Consider the following 16,784-nt stretch of genomic DNA (forward strand, 5'->3'; position numbering starts at 1 on the left):
AGGTTTAATAATGGCGTTGAAACAGCCCATACTTCGACAGAAGTTTTGGACTATTCAGTGAAAGTAAATATGATTATTTCTTATCCTTGTTATAAGACAAAGTTGACACACTCATTGGGCGACGGCTTCCATTAAAACAACTAACAACGCTTCTATTTACAAACCAGCTTACGCTCGTTCATAAATGTTTTGACGCTAAATATTGTCCTTTTACAGGTCGAAGGCATTGGTCAATTCATGGAACTCGAAGTCATGCTTCGTGATGGCCAGACAGTGGAAGAAGGCCAAAAGGTCGCTGAGGAAATCATGGAAAAGCTTAACATTACGTCCGATATGCTTATTCAGGGCAGCTACATTGACCTCGCGGCCGATGCTGCTATTAAGGAAAGCACTGCAAAATCCGAAGAGAAGCCTGCCGCTGCTCACGACGATAAAGAGATGGTAGAAGTCAGCGAGCCGCCTAACGATGCCGACAAAACCAAGGCGACACCAAGTGAGAGCAAGCCTTCGGCAGAGCCAAATGAGGCTAAGGACACGAATGAAGAAGGATCTAAGGCTAAGTCTGAAGAGGTGAAAGAAACTAAAGACGTCGAAAAGCCTGTTGCCGATGAGGCAAAAGCGGAGGTTAAGCCAGCGAGTAATGGCGATGCCGCTGAAGCTAAGGCCCAGAATGGAGACGATAAGGAGGGGGACAAAGACGCTGAAAAAATGGAGACCGACGAAGCAGCGCCGGAGAAGGCCGTTGAGAAGGCTGCTGATACGCCCGCCAACGAGGTGGCTGTTGACGCCAATACTGAAGCCTAGAGAAGAAACTATTAGGACGACCAATGCCCTCTAATGCTGCCCATCTCTTAAATAAGCAGTTGGATAGTAGCTGATTATCAAATCTGTATCACTCCACATGACGTAGGGGCATAGTACAGTCTCGCACGCAAGACTGAAGCACATCATAGCAGATATTTATAATAGGTGGCACGACAACAAGAACATTGTAACCACAACAAAAAGGCGACAAACAATTAATCCAACTGTATACAGGAGTCAAGTCATGTTTGGAGATGGCCTCGTTGAGAACAAGCGAAATATTTGGCATCAGGCCCAAGCATAACTTGACTCTAAAGCCGAAACAGGGACGCAAGAACTCCAATTTTTATTTTTGGAATTTTAGAGTCCGTGTTCGTTTTTATTTTGCCAAGTACTATTATTACTACAATACCTTTCACTAACTTTGCTCTAGATTTTCTGCTACTACAATTTTCAAAATGATCTGCGGAAAAGTACGCGCGTCAGTTTATCCTACGTATATAACTCTATACATATATAATTATGCTAAATGCACTACTCATAGGCTAGTAGAAGTATAGCAGACGGCAAGGGGGACAGAGAGAGAAATAAACACATTTTTTTACTTTTTTCGCGTAACAATAGTAATAATAATACTGTCATCATAATCAATCAAAGAAGGCGGCCTACCTGTAAAGAAGACTACTTCACGCTATCTCAACAAAAAGCGTGCCCTCAAATGCTGAGGGCAGGCTAGCGGAAATGAGTAAATGATCGACTGATTGAACAAACAAACCTACTAGGACCAAACAAACACAATAAGCCCATAGTGAGGACATAAGCAGGACGATCAAGGGTATACATAAATACACACATATACATACATATACTTACATCTATTAAAGTAAATAGGACTTTAACAACACGCATTTCCAAAGAGCTCCCCCCACTGGTACAATATTCAACATGCTATGATCCCGTGGGAATGCTAATAACTAGCGGTAAAGTAATAATCACAGTGACGAACAACAATAATGTGGCTAGGCGTTAAAGTGTCACGCGTACCGAAAGTGTACGCCAAACGCACACATGAAACTAGAAACACGAATGAACTTAGTGTACACATTCACGCACAGTTGATATCAGTATATTACTGCGATAGTGATATAGCAATTAACTGAACGTTGATTAATTCAACACAAGGCGACCGTAGTCAAACGGTAGTACAAACGGCAACTGTATTATTCCGTGCCGCTCCGACGATAGCGTAGATTAAGTTAATAAAAATAACATCAATGGTTAGGAACAACAAAAGTAATAGCAGTCTATGAACCGTACTTCGTTCTAGATTTTTTGGCATATACACACATAAAATATCAATAGCAAACTGAATCAATTTTATCATTACCACTTCTCTACTTCGACTTCTATTGCTAGTTAATTCCGAAGGAATAGGAAGTCGTCACAAGAAATCAGCCGTGTTATAACTTTCGTCTTCTTTTAAGCATACGCACATTCTGAAGACAAAAATTAAGGTATGTACAAGTATGCGGTAGACACTCGTAGTGGCGGGGAACAAAAAAACGAAAGAAAAGTCGAACGACAGACAAACGTCTCTTTGGTACGTAACAACACATTAAGCGTGATTTCCGCTTCAAGTATCATAAACATAATAAATAACTATAATAAATGATCATGATGAATATAAATATCAACTTGTGTGAATTTGATGAATCTCAATAAAACAAAATGGGATATCCTTCATATTTTATACGATCCGTCGACGCGTGGTGTGTGATTTTTATTGTATGATAATTACACTGACTGACTGACAATATCATTATATTTGCCAGACTTTTTTTTTCAATGTTTTTAGCCATTTTTTAGTGTGTTTAAATTAGAAATAATTTCTGCTATATAGCAAAGAACTCCATTCCGCTAGAAGGTCTAATCGAACTTGTCTGATTTACTCTTAACAGACTTATGAGTCGAGCGTGCATGGTAATTATATAGTACATAATTATTATTAGTGTTGTAAATCAGCGCGATATTATACACTTCAGTTGGGTATATACACACTCCGTTCAGGGCTAGAATCGGCTTCTTGAATTCAATAAACGAATTGACATTTTAGCTCGTGTGGCATAACCCAAAAGGAAATAGAATGGTCAGTTAAGTCTTAAACATCTTCAAAGCAAGCAACTGATGCGCTTAACCCTCCTGGTACCGATCATAGGTATGGTTTAATCCCACGTATAATACTTAAAAAATAGAAGTACAGAAAAGGAATTCTAAAAGCAGACTGTAATTGTCGTACGGTTTTTTTAATATTTGAAAACAGCAGAAACGCCTTAGCATAAGTTTTGACGAAACAAAGAATAGCCTCAGTTGCACAAAACGGTATGAAGTTGCATCTCCATGTAGTCAGCGACCATTTTTTTGGCACGAATTTCATCAAAAACGACTACTCTGTAAGATCACCCGTTTAGCTGTAGTAGAGCAGCGAGTTTAAAGGCATACTATTCATAAAACAATCATATCGACTAGGCGCGTTTATCGTAGCTTTATTATTAATAACTGTGTGGTGATGCTACTAGGGTTTCGGGACAACGCAATCTGGGCTTACTTCTTCAGTTACTTGCAAGCTAAACTACGCCCATATATGAAAAATTCACTCGAGTGCGGTAATGATAATAATAACGATACAATATGCAATCGGTATATGCATACATGAATATAAACAAAAGAAAATACTTGTCGAAGACTCGAAACAGAAATCATATTTCTGACCAATTAAATCCTCTAACTCTACGCTCTACAGGCTATCTTGAATCTACTTCTTCAAAAATAAGCATTTAATATCGTTGCCATCGTTATCACTACTCTAAAAGTACATGAATGAACAAATATTGGAGATTGCTTTTTTTTGACTGAATGCATTATTTTCTTATATCCTTCAGTGATCATTTCTGTTGGTTTACTTGACGTCGAAGTTCCAAAAGTATTCTTTGTTTATGTAATTTGGTTAGTGCTGGTTAAGCTGCTTTGCACTACTATTTCTATACAACGGTTATTTTGTATTTTTAATGGTATGTACTATGATTGCTCCGAACGGCTTCGATAATTAGTTATCTGTATTGTCTGTATTTATGCTTGCAGCTCTGTCAACCGACCTTTAGAAGTGCAAAGTAATATTGTTATATAACATGGAGACAAATAGTAATTATACCACGCACCAAACACAAATAGTAACGCACCACGCAACCTGGTTAGATTATTATGAACATTATTTCAGTTATTATACATGGAATATGTCTAAGTCATAATGACTGCCGACACGTCATAGGCGAAAATATTGCCGTTTGCGTTGAGGCTAGCAGATGTGACCCAAGTAGAAAAATAATAAGTAAGGAATTACTTTATTAATGCCAAACCCGCAAAAGTGCCAATTTATATGCAAGCCTACCCTATATATTTATCGCCTGTTACTGGACCTTTAAAATTATGTTTCGTTCTGTATTCGGCCTAATTCATTTTACTTCGAATTTTCAAGAATAATTCGAGACATAACCTTTCTATTTTTCTAAATATAAACTTAATTTATAAAAAAAAAAAAAAACTAATAAAAACAGCTTCATACCACAGCTTTTATGAACATTTTTTACTTCTCAACACGTGAGCCTCAATTGCATTTAGCCCAAACTAACCACTTCCTACAGCGGCGTCTCGCGTCCTGCATGACACATCATCCCGGTCGATCAACGCCAGCATCTGCTTCATCTAATTTACGCAGGCAAGTCACAGTCTATAGAAGAAAATTACCTAATTTTTTCACAACCTTATTAGCGTGAACCATGAGCATAATGGTGCAACGTCCAGATATTGCCCATCCATGAACAAACCATATATTGCTCACAGTCTAACGCAGATACCCTACTGAAAATAAATATTGAACTAGCGATGATGTACCGCTCGCTGTTATTGCTGATTAGCAGAGGATTCGGTTACGGTAAGTCGCTTATGGCCAGAGTGGTGCAACATAACCACATTTGCTGTGTAATTTGCGAACGATACATAGTGTTTTTTCGCTTATTAAGCAACGTCAGCTTGGGTGCTCACTGACTGTGATAATTGCATATCTAAATGAATATTTAGGAGTAAAAACAACCTCAAAATAAGCTGTGAAATAGTTTTTGTTGGGTTGCTTTGAGAAAAATAGCTACCCCAAGAAGAAGCGACGCAACATGATACTGACGTAACCATTGAGTTTCTGGGGCAACAGCGGTATAATCTTTAGCAGCTTTTTTTTTGACAATCACAGCCTCCTACCAGTAAATATTTATTAATCTGCATAACTTACTATAATTAAACACATATGACATTGGCGGTTATTATTGCAGTTACGCCGATCTAATTGTATATAATAGGTAAACATTCGGATAACGCTTTATATAAAAGGCTGTAAATGTGTTTCGATATATATATATATATATATATATATACATACAAGGATATTTTGAGATTAATTAAATCTAGTTAATGTCTAATGATAGAACAAAATGTAACGCTATTGTATGGCGGGACCGTTGTGGAACCTATGCATTTAGAGGAGAAGCTTATTATATAAACATATTTAATTAATTGCATTTTGTAATTGTATGGCTCCCAATATAAAACATAGATGAATTCAGTCGTATGGCTATAAACACTTAATAAATGGGAGCTACATAGGTAAGTAATCTGTTTTTTGTCAAAGCCTGAAATCTTTCAGCTAAAAAGCAACTTGACTTCTTTATATAAACGTAAAAACACTGAGTTTCGTCTTGGGCTTTATATCAGACAAAAGCATGATAGAATGCATGAAGTTTTTGGTACGGAGAATTGATTAAGTTTATATGACCACAGTTCACGGTGTTCTTCACAATTTTGAACATACATAGGATGTATCACTATTTAAGAAACCCAGCTTCTTACTATTAAACGTACATGACTACCTATGGTGGACGAACTAGCCAACTTGACAAGACAATATATACTCTAGCTAAGAATACAAGCGTTTTTTAAACACAGATTCCTTCAATCTTACGTGGTCCTCTACAGCTGTGTCAAACACAGTCATTAATGTCTCATGTAACTTTTACCGTGTCTCATATTACTTACAAGTATACAGTTAGAGAGCTTACATTCTCTTTAAAAACCGTTAAATGTCTATAAGCCGTTATTAAACCACAAAAAAAAGTGCCTTCGAGGACGTTTGCTCCCCCGACCGCGTAAATCTTTGTAAAAATTTAGCCCATAAAGTTTTGTGCAACCCACAGCAATCTGGGGTAGGGGGGGGTCAAAATAGGGTTTTATTCATTTGCAAATACACTCAATTTCCCTGGCACGTTTATTTGGTGTTTTCGATGGCAAACAGTATTGAAGTCGCGGGTATTGATGACCTTTTTGCCTTGTTAGTAGTCAAATAAAAATTTAATAAGGAGTCTACTCTTAGTTCCTTGGTGAGACACTTAAACTTTTCCAGGAGTAGAACACCTCGTTCGGATCCGAGGTTTTGTCAAAACGGTGTACGAGCTAAGAAATATATTTATAGTGTACTGGTGGTACTCATTGAGGCTATTTTTGTTTGTAACAGAGTTGTTCTGCGATATTTGCTTCGTTATATTTTAAGCAACATTGGCCGTCGTTGCCATTTTGATAGTACCAAATTGTCCAACATTGTGTCAAGGCTAGAATAGTACTTGGCGGTACTTATGTTATATTCTTAATAACTAATATTTAAGATCTTCATGTAAGTTTTATAATCTCAAACATAGCTATCTTTAGCAGTATAAAAATGACGATGGTGGCAAATTTACTTGGCTTTCTGAGTTGAAACAAAATAAGTTTGCTACCATCGTTTTGATGATGCAAAAGCCACTTTACCATCCCGGTAAAATGCTCTGATGAATCCGAGTTAAAATATGCCCAGGATCCTCTTTTTCGGTAGATCTTATTCTAGAAATTGACAATAGACTCCATTACCGATTAAGAAGATAAGTTATAGAAAACCTAAAGCCACAGCTAAGTTCCGCTTTTTTTTTGGATGTCGAGCGTAGAAGCTCACAGTTAGAACTTCTTCATAAAACGGATTGGATTATCTGTTCGTATATTTGACAAGAAGTCTATACGTAGCAATTCGCAATATTGTGGATCGTTCAACATTTGGATTCTGTATTTAAGAAAACAAAAAAAAAAAAAGAAAAAAATATTGGCTTTCTATTTGAAGGGCGGAGTGTGTGAGCGGGCTTAATTTTTGGACAGGTTTACCAACATAATAGGGAATATCCTGTAATAGGTATTTCGAAAACCATAACCTCACACGTTTTTGACTTCGAGATGTGAGCTTTATAAGTATATGTTCACTGAAGTCGGTATGTTTGGCTTCTTGTGTTAGCTGCAACAGCCCTGCGTAGAAATGAAGTAAACCAACGACAAGACACAACCGGCTTCTATTTATTTTGAACCTATAAATGAAAATTAGCGACATCCGTAACGTTTTATATGTGTGGTAAAGAAAGTAGCATGCCTTTCAAGTGAATGTGTTCGTCAACTACTGTTTTAAATACATCAGGTTAAAATCTTTTAAGATCCAATATTTAATCTAGACGCCTAGCTACTACGTATCTTTGACGTATATATCCATAATGTGTGTCACATAAACAACACGCTCATCTAATGTACAAACAGCACAGTATATTTATTGGTCTAAAGAAGACGCTCCTCCATAGTATCAAACTAACTACTGTCTTCAAGATGAGGCCTAATATCTAATACTTGAAAGACTAATATCTATTTCGAAACGTACTTTTTTGAAATCCATACCAAAGTCAATTAGGAATCTATTGCACGTCCTAGTGACAACCTGTTAACCTATTGCTAAATACTTCGAAATGCATTTATCGGCCAAATTCCGTCTTGGCTGTCTTCGCTAAACTGCTCTGTCTATTTAATTTAGTCAATGTATTTGATGGTAGGGTTACCATTTGCTATTATTATGTTTTGTGTAATTGCATTGTTCCTATGGACGATACGTCTATAACAGTTTTTGTTGTTATTGCTGGCTATTCAATATTTTTTTGTGATCGATCTGTTTGCGTTTATCATTTGCCTGTTCCTATCGGTGAAATACTTTGTGTGTGTGACCGATATCGTGCGCTATGCTGCGCTCAACCGACTACTTGCCCCCTGCTACACCATCCGTTTAGTCGGCGATCGCTGCCGAAGGCTACAGCTGCTGCATCGATAAAAGTGCAATGGCAACTCGCTAACATCGTCGTTTCCCCTGCCCACTGTGCGGTTGTTTCTTTTATACCAGCCTTTTCTCCGCCATGTCAATCATAGACTAGCTGTGAGTGGCCATTGACGTACCAGTTTTTTCAGGTCCTGCACAGCTGTTCAGTAGCAGTCAGTAGTAATATTAGTTAGTTCATTGTTGACTTCTTTATCTGCTTCGCACCGTGTTTCTCTTCATTTATGGCACATTTTCATTCGTGCACTTTTTCTTTTTCTTCTTCTATCTAAGTTGCAATGGAGCAGCGATGCATGTTGTGGCCCCGGCGTTACCGCCGGCGGTCACGGGCTGTTTATAAGTTTAGTTAAGTTAGCGGAGCTGCAGCAGCAGCATTAAGAGCGACAACACAATAACAACAACAACAGTGGTGGAAGTAAACATTTGCTAGATAACGTCGAACCCCGCTTTTTGCTATTGCTCGGCGTTTGTTAACCACGGTCGGTCACGTCAGGTGAGCAAGCCCAATTTGTTGTAAACCCTTCCCCGAACTTGACGTTCGCTCAACTTCGATGAGACAGCTAGTCGGAGGTCTGGAAAAAATGTCCGATTGTCCGCGACGGCGTTACTATCACCCCAAGTTAAAGAAGCGATGATGATACTGTTGCGTTTATTGTTCGATTTGCTTCGCAGCAACGGCTTCTTCGGGGCTCACAGGGCATGTCACGTCTATCGTCGTCTACGCAGCAATCGCTACAAAGGAGGGAGGGAGCCGCATGAATGGTATTGAGACTATTCGAAGCTGAGCTGAGTTAACCGGCCACAGCGATGTCCAGCCGAACGAGACTAAACACGAAAATTATTCCGAGCGATCGAATAGGCGCTCGTCCCCGGCTTGGCCACCACTTCTCCTCTTAAACAAAGGTGAGACCCTGCTTGCCGTGCTTCGCTGAATTTGCCTCTGAAGGCTGCTACGACCAAAGCTGCTGCGGCTTTTTTTTATCGAAAGCGTTTGTTCTAACAGATCACACTGTGTGGCGTTAGCTTGGCACAAGACTACGGCGTCGGGGAGAGTCCGGTGTTCCCGTGGCGACGAAGCAGTACAAAGCGCCGCTAAAGTATTCCAGGAGTGTAGCGTGTCCAAAGGACAACCGCGTTTGGCCTAGTTGAACGAACACTTGAGTGTTTAAGAAGTGGCAACAGCTAAAACTGAAGTTTGAACAAAACGATAGAGCGAAAATGTGCTACAGAAATGGAGAGAAAACGAATCATTGGCCCAGGCCGCTCTGGCTAACCGATCCAACCGATTCGTAGCGCTACTATTTGTAGAGCTTCTATGTGGCTGGGTACGTGCGTGTGTGTGCATGCTAATATGCGCCTTCAGCACGTCGATAGCGTTAGATTTTATGCAGACACGGCTGTCTCCCAGACAGTTCTATGTGCTGTGACATTAATGTTCCAATGACAGTGGAATTGTTGTAGTAGTCCTTGAAGATGGAGAAGTACCTGCATTAGCATTGTTGTAGTTGTACTCGTATCAGCTTTACCTCCACTGGCTTAATTTGCTCCTGTATTATAACTTAGCAGACGACGCCTCATGTAAACATAAGGAAAAAGTTCACTATAATCCTCTTAGCTCTAGGGATTTAGCGCTTTGAGGCTGTCGCCTGGCCAGCTAAATGCATTAGAATGATAGCACTGCAGGTAATAATGGCAACTAACAAGCACAAAAGCGGCAAACATAACGGGCCTTCGTGATAATTTGCGCGTTGTGATTATTCGAATAGCTCGCTACTGTCGTTGTCGCTTTGCCTTAAAGGCTTCGAAATTCGAAATCAGATTTTTATTAAATCCGCTTTACAGTGCCCAGAAAACTATTTTTTTGATGTTAAAAGGAAACGGAACAATTCGCACGTACATTTCTGGGCGGAGGCATGAAGTCGTATTTACGCTTGAAGGCACACATATCACCCAGCGTTCTCTAGGAAAATTCAACTTCGTCTATCATGAACTCATTTCGTTCGAGACGACCTTTGTTTTTTTATTTAGTCGTCTTCATTTGAGCACTAGCTGGGATTTAGAACTTTAAGCCTGATCAAGTTTGAGTTCATAAATTCACCAGGGGAAAACTGGTTCTAAGGGCGGGCTCATATCGCTACACGCAAGTCGCACCATGCCAGCTCATCTTGTCAGATGGTACTACACTCTCAGTTAACTATGGACGAAATGTAGGATTAATGAGGGCTGTTAGCTGATTTCAGATATACTCGTATGGCGACATATTTTCATTATCGGCTGCATTGGCATTGGAGATGCTGTTGATCGAAATGCTAACTAAATTGTTTATCGGAACACTCAGTTAGTGTTGCATCAACTTGTAATCAATTGGCAGCAGAATGACGATAACGGAACGCTATCGATCGAACGCTGCGGTCCAATGGTGAAACAACCACCGTCAGCATCGATACAGCTGTAAATTATACAGTCACTATGATAGGGCCTTTCTGCTATAGGCAGCCATTGATCGGAAGCTATTTTAAATTACTTCTGGTAACGGTAAGCCAGTGCGGATCCGTTGGTGGCAGAACGTCCTTCTGCTGAGACTTGATAAGCTGTTATGGTTATTCTTTGGTTTCTATAGCAGGTCACAGATGCGAAAAGAAAATGGTGACGTGTTCTTTGTATAATGCACTATGACCTGCTATGATCAGACCGTCTGCTAGTTAAACATGGCTTCGGCATTTGTCATAATTTTGGACTTATTCCACATGTGCATATTAGTCACAACGAAGCTGCTTTATATTCGATAAAGCGGTGACTGTGGACACGAGATAACGATAAATTGCGCAAACTTCTTCAGAGGGCTGCTTTTCTATGTGTCCTAGTTGTTACCCGCGCTTGCCTTGCCCGCCCAATAGAAACTGAAATTTCGTAGCCGCCGGATAACAGCTCTATTCACATGACGATTTTTCCAGGGTCGACGTCACTAAGTTTTCTATTGTATTGTACAAACAAGGCTTGAGACATAAACATAGAACTACGTATTTAGGATAACCAGAATGAGATACAGAAAATGGACGTACACGTAATCAAGTGTTCGCGTAGGGCTTTAGCTTTTGAATGGTGCTTCAATAAAAAATAATAGTAACCATTGTACGCTCGAGCTAGAATAAAAGGTTTCTTTGAAGTAGATTGACCTCAAGTTAAGATACCACGAAGTTCGCATAGGAAATACGAAAAATCGCTTAGTAACGCTATAGTTCGGCCGGTTCCAATCAGAAAATAACAAACGTCCCCGTTGTGTACTGTCATATATGTCAATAACATAGAAGCAGTCGTGAGGATTGCTATTCTCTAATTTAAGTTGGCTGAACTGTAGCATTAAATATGAGCGATTTATAGTGTGTTCGTTATAGAATAGAATATTTAGCCTTAATTAATACCGGCTTAAAAGAACGTCTTGACGTGTACTAGATTTGGCAAAGCAGCACCCCCATTACTAGTTTACTTAATAATTAAACAAATTGTTATCTGTAGTTAACGTGTGGGCTATTCATAAAAAATAGGTATCAGCAATCTAAATACTACAGCTAAACAGTTAGTATTCCCTCGTTTTCCTTTCTATGGTTGGACTCATCGTTGTTACTGTCTTCGTTAATTGCGTCATTGATAGAACACTCTTTGTGGCATGGCAAAGCACGCGCTCGGTGGCGCCTCTTTTGAATGACTTACGTTTTCAGTATTTCCAGATGGCGCTGTTCTTCCTGTCGTCTGCACGTCGTTTCGATCCACTGTTGAGTTCATTACGTTATAGTTAAATGGCTTACGAGGTGTGGTGGCGCTGCTTAGCAACTGCATCGCTGGCCTAAATGTCCACTATTCTGTAATTCAATCACCGTTTTCATCATGGCTAAAACACAAAAAAGTTGACATCAAGTAAGTATGTACGATTGGCTAGCCACTCTGGTAAATGCGATTTATCAGGCCGGTTATCATCGTAACCCTGCCTTTTTTCTGAGTTACAAATATTTAATTCTTCCGTCTTACATGAGATGTTCCACTTCAGCAAGAATAGATTTTTTTGTCGTGAATACCAAAGCGAAAGTGATGCACTTTTGATAATTTCACAAAAATGTAAAAACCTTTCGTGGACGTATCTTGCGGTAATGAAGCGCACAACAAATGCAACCTACATAGTTTCGACTATTTAATGTGATTTGGCGCAAAGTACACTATCAACTGGAATGAGGTGACTGGTTATTTCTGTTTGGCATATCCAATCGACTTACCTATCGTCGATAAGAATACTATTCCATTTTTTCAGGCTCTGCAATCCTAATATGAGGGGTACACAATCTCAAAATTAAGCTATTCAGTAAGAAAATAGTAGAGTATATACTTCACGATCAACTTCGCGATCAAGCCTGTTATATTCTTTCATATATAGAATTGAAGGTTCAAATCGATGCACTAACCACGATAGTGAGTCAAGTCTAATGCAAAAGAAAGATCCATTCAAATGTATAACTTTTTAACTGATGATAATTATGTAAACTAAACGATATAAGTCAATTTTTGAACAGTTTAATTCAACTGATCAGTGCTCATAATCGCTTTATCGTTAAATAGAATGGGGATAGATAACCGCTTGCTTCCTGGACTTCTAGTGGTGTTTGGTTTTTTGGCGGTGGTTCCCTAAATTGAATCTTACTAGCTGCGCGATTTGAGGCTACTAGTTAAATGGATGTACCTTTAACAATTATGCCGGCAAAAGACGACGCACGTCCATTAATCAATGTATCTACCTTTTATATAACGTTTTCGGTTTGGTCACAATTTCTATTGCACTCAAATTTTGTAACGGCTTAACTAAGTACGCCAAGAGGAAGTTGTACGTTCTTGTTTATTGTTGTCTTATTTTCAAATTGTTAGTTGATCGACAAAAATTAATCGAAAACTCTTCCTTATCACCAGAATAATGAGATTTGATCTTCCGCTGTACTGACCATTTTTGCTTAACAGAAATATACCCTATCACAAAGAATAGGAGTAGTTTTCAATGGGTAAGGCCACACTCATTGTCGGCCCTAATGGAAAATTATCTCCGCACATTTTCTACTAAAGCTTTTTAATGTAAGTACAAGAAAAGCCTTTTATATCCTTCTTAGAGTTTTCAGAAGCCAGAGCTAGTATGAAGAGTTGGGGTATCAAGCAAGCTTGTGTCATGTGGGCGCCACGTGCTCCGTGTAGGGATCATGGCTATCTAATTAACCAGTCCATGCTACGCTGATAATACAGAGATGTCAAAACGAAGGAATGATGTGCCACTGTTCAGCTAGACACTTGTTTCCGACACAAATTGCCAAAGGAACTCGTTGCTGCTGATATTTGTCTTTATCTCAACAACATTATACTCGGACGATATTTCAACCGGCCGCCTACTCCTCTGTAGATTAGACTGTTAACCGAATATTAGGTAAGGCCGAATATTGCTAGAACGCATGTGCGATTGTACAATATGAAACTACAAGAAAAAAATTGCAAGCCCAGACACTAATCGATTTTAAGATAAACTGTATGAAAATATCTCGTTCCTTATAGCGCTTATCAACTTCAGAATGCTGCTTCATACGCTGCCTTAAGAGGACATAAAAAATGATGACATTCATATCAGTCGACTTTCGAACCGTAAGAAGAAGTCCCGTATTAACTACAAACACACTTTTACGGTGAGACCTTTAGGTAAATTGATTAGAGGGGACTCCGGTCGCTAGCTGTTGAAATTGATAATGGTTATCCCTTGCAACAAGTCGAACCATCTTGGGATCTTCAAGAAGGTGGTTATCAATCTGTCATGTTTATCTCATACACTCATATATGTACCGCGTGTCAGGATGCCGCATTGCACCGTAAAACTTTATCTATCGAGTAGCCTGTCTTTATACTGTCGGGTGCTTTACGATACAAAAACCACATGATATAACGACATAGAAATCAGCAAAGTTAGTGAAGCATACTGTGTGGATGTGAAAGACCACCAGTCACTGCATGCGTCAGTATATAAAATGCTTTACGCAGTACAACGTGACACACATTGTATTGTACTAACACTTACAGAAGTTATCGTAGGTAAATGTGATATTTAAACTAGTAACACCTTTAACGATTCAACTAGAATAGAAGTGGATGAAATTGTCAGTAACCGAACTCCCCTATTCCAGTTATCTTGCGGCCCGAAACAGCTTCGTGTCGACGCGACGAGCCCTTCCGACTTTGCTAAAGGCATAGGTAGAAAGGACTTCTTTCAAAACAAACTTTGCCCGAGAGCTTAGACGAGGCTGAATTACGAATCTGTTGACCATATAGATTTTTCTTATTAGATGGTTTTGGATATTCTCGAAACGCTTGCATTTCAGCTATGAAACTCAACAGCATAGCAAAGTTGTCACCGCAATTATACTAAGAGTACAAGTTTATTGCTAGTTCAAGAAGTCGAAAGAAAAAAAGAAAAAAAATCCAAAAAAAACAGTGGAGAATCGTCTGTCTGTACGCCGTTCCAGTTCAAAACAAAGAAAAAAGTTGAATACTGATGCGCTAACCGGTCTAACTGCTACCTTAGCATACGAGGCATCGTGAAGGTTGTCGAGTTCAAAAACTGCGGCCGATTATCCCTTAGGACAGCCAATAGCGACACTCGTCGATTTTGATGGTTTAAGGCCTCTTCTCTATGTAATATAGAAGAGTACATTTCTATAGAAAATCTTAGAAGAAGCATGAGTTGAACCCTTTACAATTCTGCTTCCGGCAGAATAAGAATAGCAACCTATAATACAACAAGAAACGTTTTCGTATCGTACGTCTATCTACACATTTAGCTTAAAGCAAGATTAGATTCTCTAAATATCGTTCGGCTGACAACAGCATCTCTTCACCAACTGCATTGCAAACATATCTAGAAATGACTTTTTCAACACCTATATAAATCTGCAATGGACTTCCTTCTTACCAAATAATGATAATGGTAATAGTCGTCTTATAAAAATACCAGCCTCTTTAGAAATATACAATTTAATATAATTTATTTCTGAAATCAATTTTTTATTATCTATAATACTATTATTTTAACATTATTAATAATGTTCGCCCACGGAGATGGTGTCGATTATATTTCATTTTTTTTTTTTTGGGAACATTTTCATTTGGGAACAGTTACCAACGAGTTACATAACCATTATAAAAATATTCGCAACCCTTAACGAGTCTCCATGGAGCGTACTTGTGAATATATATATCAATATTGTTTCTTTCTTTAGGACAACACAACGTCTATGGCTTTTCTTAGACATACGCATTACCTAATTACTACAAGTTGTTGCAGCCAGCCGATAGTAGTAGCAATAATAACCATTTGTGCTAATTAGATCTCAGAGGGTTTCCACGTTCTTGCGATTGCTGACCAAGTGACTGACTGACATCACGAACTTTGAAAAAAAAATCTACAAAATCTAGATAAACCTAGTGAAATGCAATTCTACATTTAATATTAGCTACATTAATATGTTATCACGATAGCAGGAAAGGATTTTCTATCATCAAACGGCTGGCTCCCGTCACGAGACGAAGTCCCCGTTTATAACCTATGGGTTCCAATCCAGACCACAGCGTGCCCTTGAGGTTAGCAGGCAAATACGTTACCCACTAAGCTGTTATTAATAACACTTAGAATTCCGCCAACTTCACGCCGGTCAACTCGAAGTGCGACGTAATTGGGATTCACTTGGAATGAAGCGCTCTACTATGCAGTATCTATGTTTGTTATTTTCCTGGAGAACAATCAAATAGAGATTTGTCCGAGATCAGTAATAACTCGAGGTTTTTGTCGTCTGCTATTTATCCCAAATTCCTTATGGTGTACAAGCTAATGAAAGCACGACAGTCTCGTATGCTAGTAGCGTATGCGGACATTGACATTTCAGTACTAACGCACCGCCAAAACGCTCTGAAACGACCAGAATATCATCCTAATCGGTATTAAATTTTCTTGGCATTTGCAACGATGGTGTCAGTTTCATATTTTTTTTGCTTATTTCAATTCTATTGATTTCCGCTATTATCATTAAGTGTCTTTTTTTGCAGCTGTTATTCAGTGAGAGTGGTTTGTTTCCATATTACATACATCGCGTACTTATCCGCTAAGTGCCTTTGTTGTCGAACCGCGCACGAAGCTAGCATGAGTATGTTACCCCGAGCCTATTGCGCTCGGACTAGACGTCGCATTCATATAGTATTCTAGAAGACGTCACCAACTACTAGAACTAGTCTCACTGCGTCTACAACAGCTGGTGGTACATGAGGCGCTGTCATCGTTTGGGAACTGGGGGTAATCACCCGGCCGATAAGCTGGCATACTAACAGACCATCGAAGGATTACGTCATCTTGATGGAAATTTACTTAGCACCTCTTAGCCAACTGGTAAATACGAAAATCAGACGCCGATATGTCCGTAGTGACGGTCTTGCTCAAACACGAAGTTCTTGCTTTTGTCGTGGCCGTATGTCCCGGCACCCCGAAGCTTTGCCATCATATCCAAAGCGCCGCTGATACTGCACCCGTGCTAAAAGCTGCTGCTGCTACAGCAGCAATATCAACATCATCACAGCCAAAGATGCACGCACGAATGACCCGAGCTGAAGTGGGGAGGCTGTTCTTACACCCGGGTTCTTCTAGCAC

General features: G+C 39.3%; 1 protein-coding gene and 1 long non-coding RNA gene across 4 annotated transcripts; both read left to right on the forward strand.

Annotated features, from left to right (window-relative positions):
• Positions 1-216: 216 nt before the first annotated feature.
• LOC111269258 (uncharacterized) lies at positions 217-2,567 on the forward strand (the record flags this gene model as incomplete). The annotated part of the gene is given in 1 exon segment (XM_022848718.1): positions 217-2,567. A coding segment is annotated over 1 exon segment (588 nt), but the record flags the coding sequence as incomplete, so codon positions are not given.
• Positions 2,568-7,432: 4,865 nt separating this feature from the next.
• On the forward strand, positions 7,433-15,147 carry LOC111269259 (uncharacterized). Of its 3 annotated transcripts, XR_002685677.2 has the most exons (4): positions 7,433-8,567; positions 8,747-8,977; positions 11,803-11,989; positions 13,222-15,147. It is a non-coding gene; the product is annotated as an uncharacterized LOC111269259 (long non-coding RNA). The 3 variants fall into 3 exon arrangements; XR_015314520.1 differs by having other exon boundaries at positions 7,433-8,977; XR_015314521.1 differs by lacking the exon at positions 13,222-15,147 and adding an exon at positions 12,378-13,214 and having other exon boundaries at positions 7,433-8,977.
• The last annotated feature ends 1,637 nt before the right edge of the window (positions 15,148-16,784 follow it).

Source organism: Varroa jacobsoni, unplaced genomic scaffold (assembly GCF_002532875.2).
Source record: "Varroa jacobsoni isolate VJ856 unplaced genomic scaffold, vjacob_1.0 scaffold_1369, whole genome shotgun sequence".
NCBI lineage: Eukaryota > Metazoa > Arthropoda > Arachnida > Mesostigmata > Varroidae > Varroa > Varroa jacobsoni.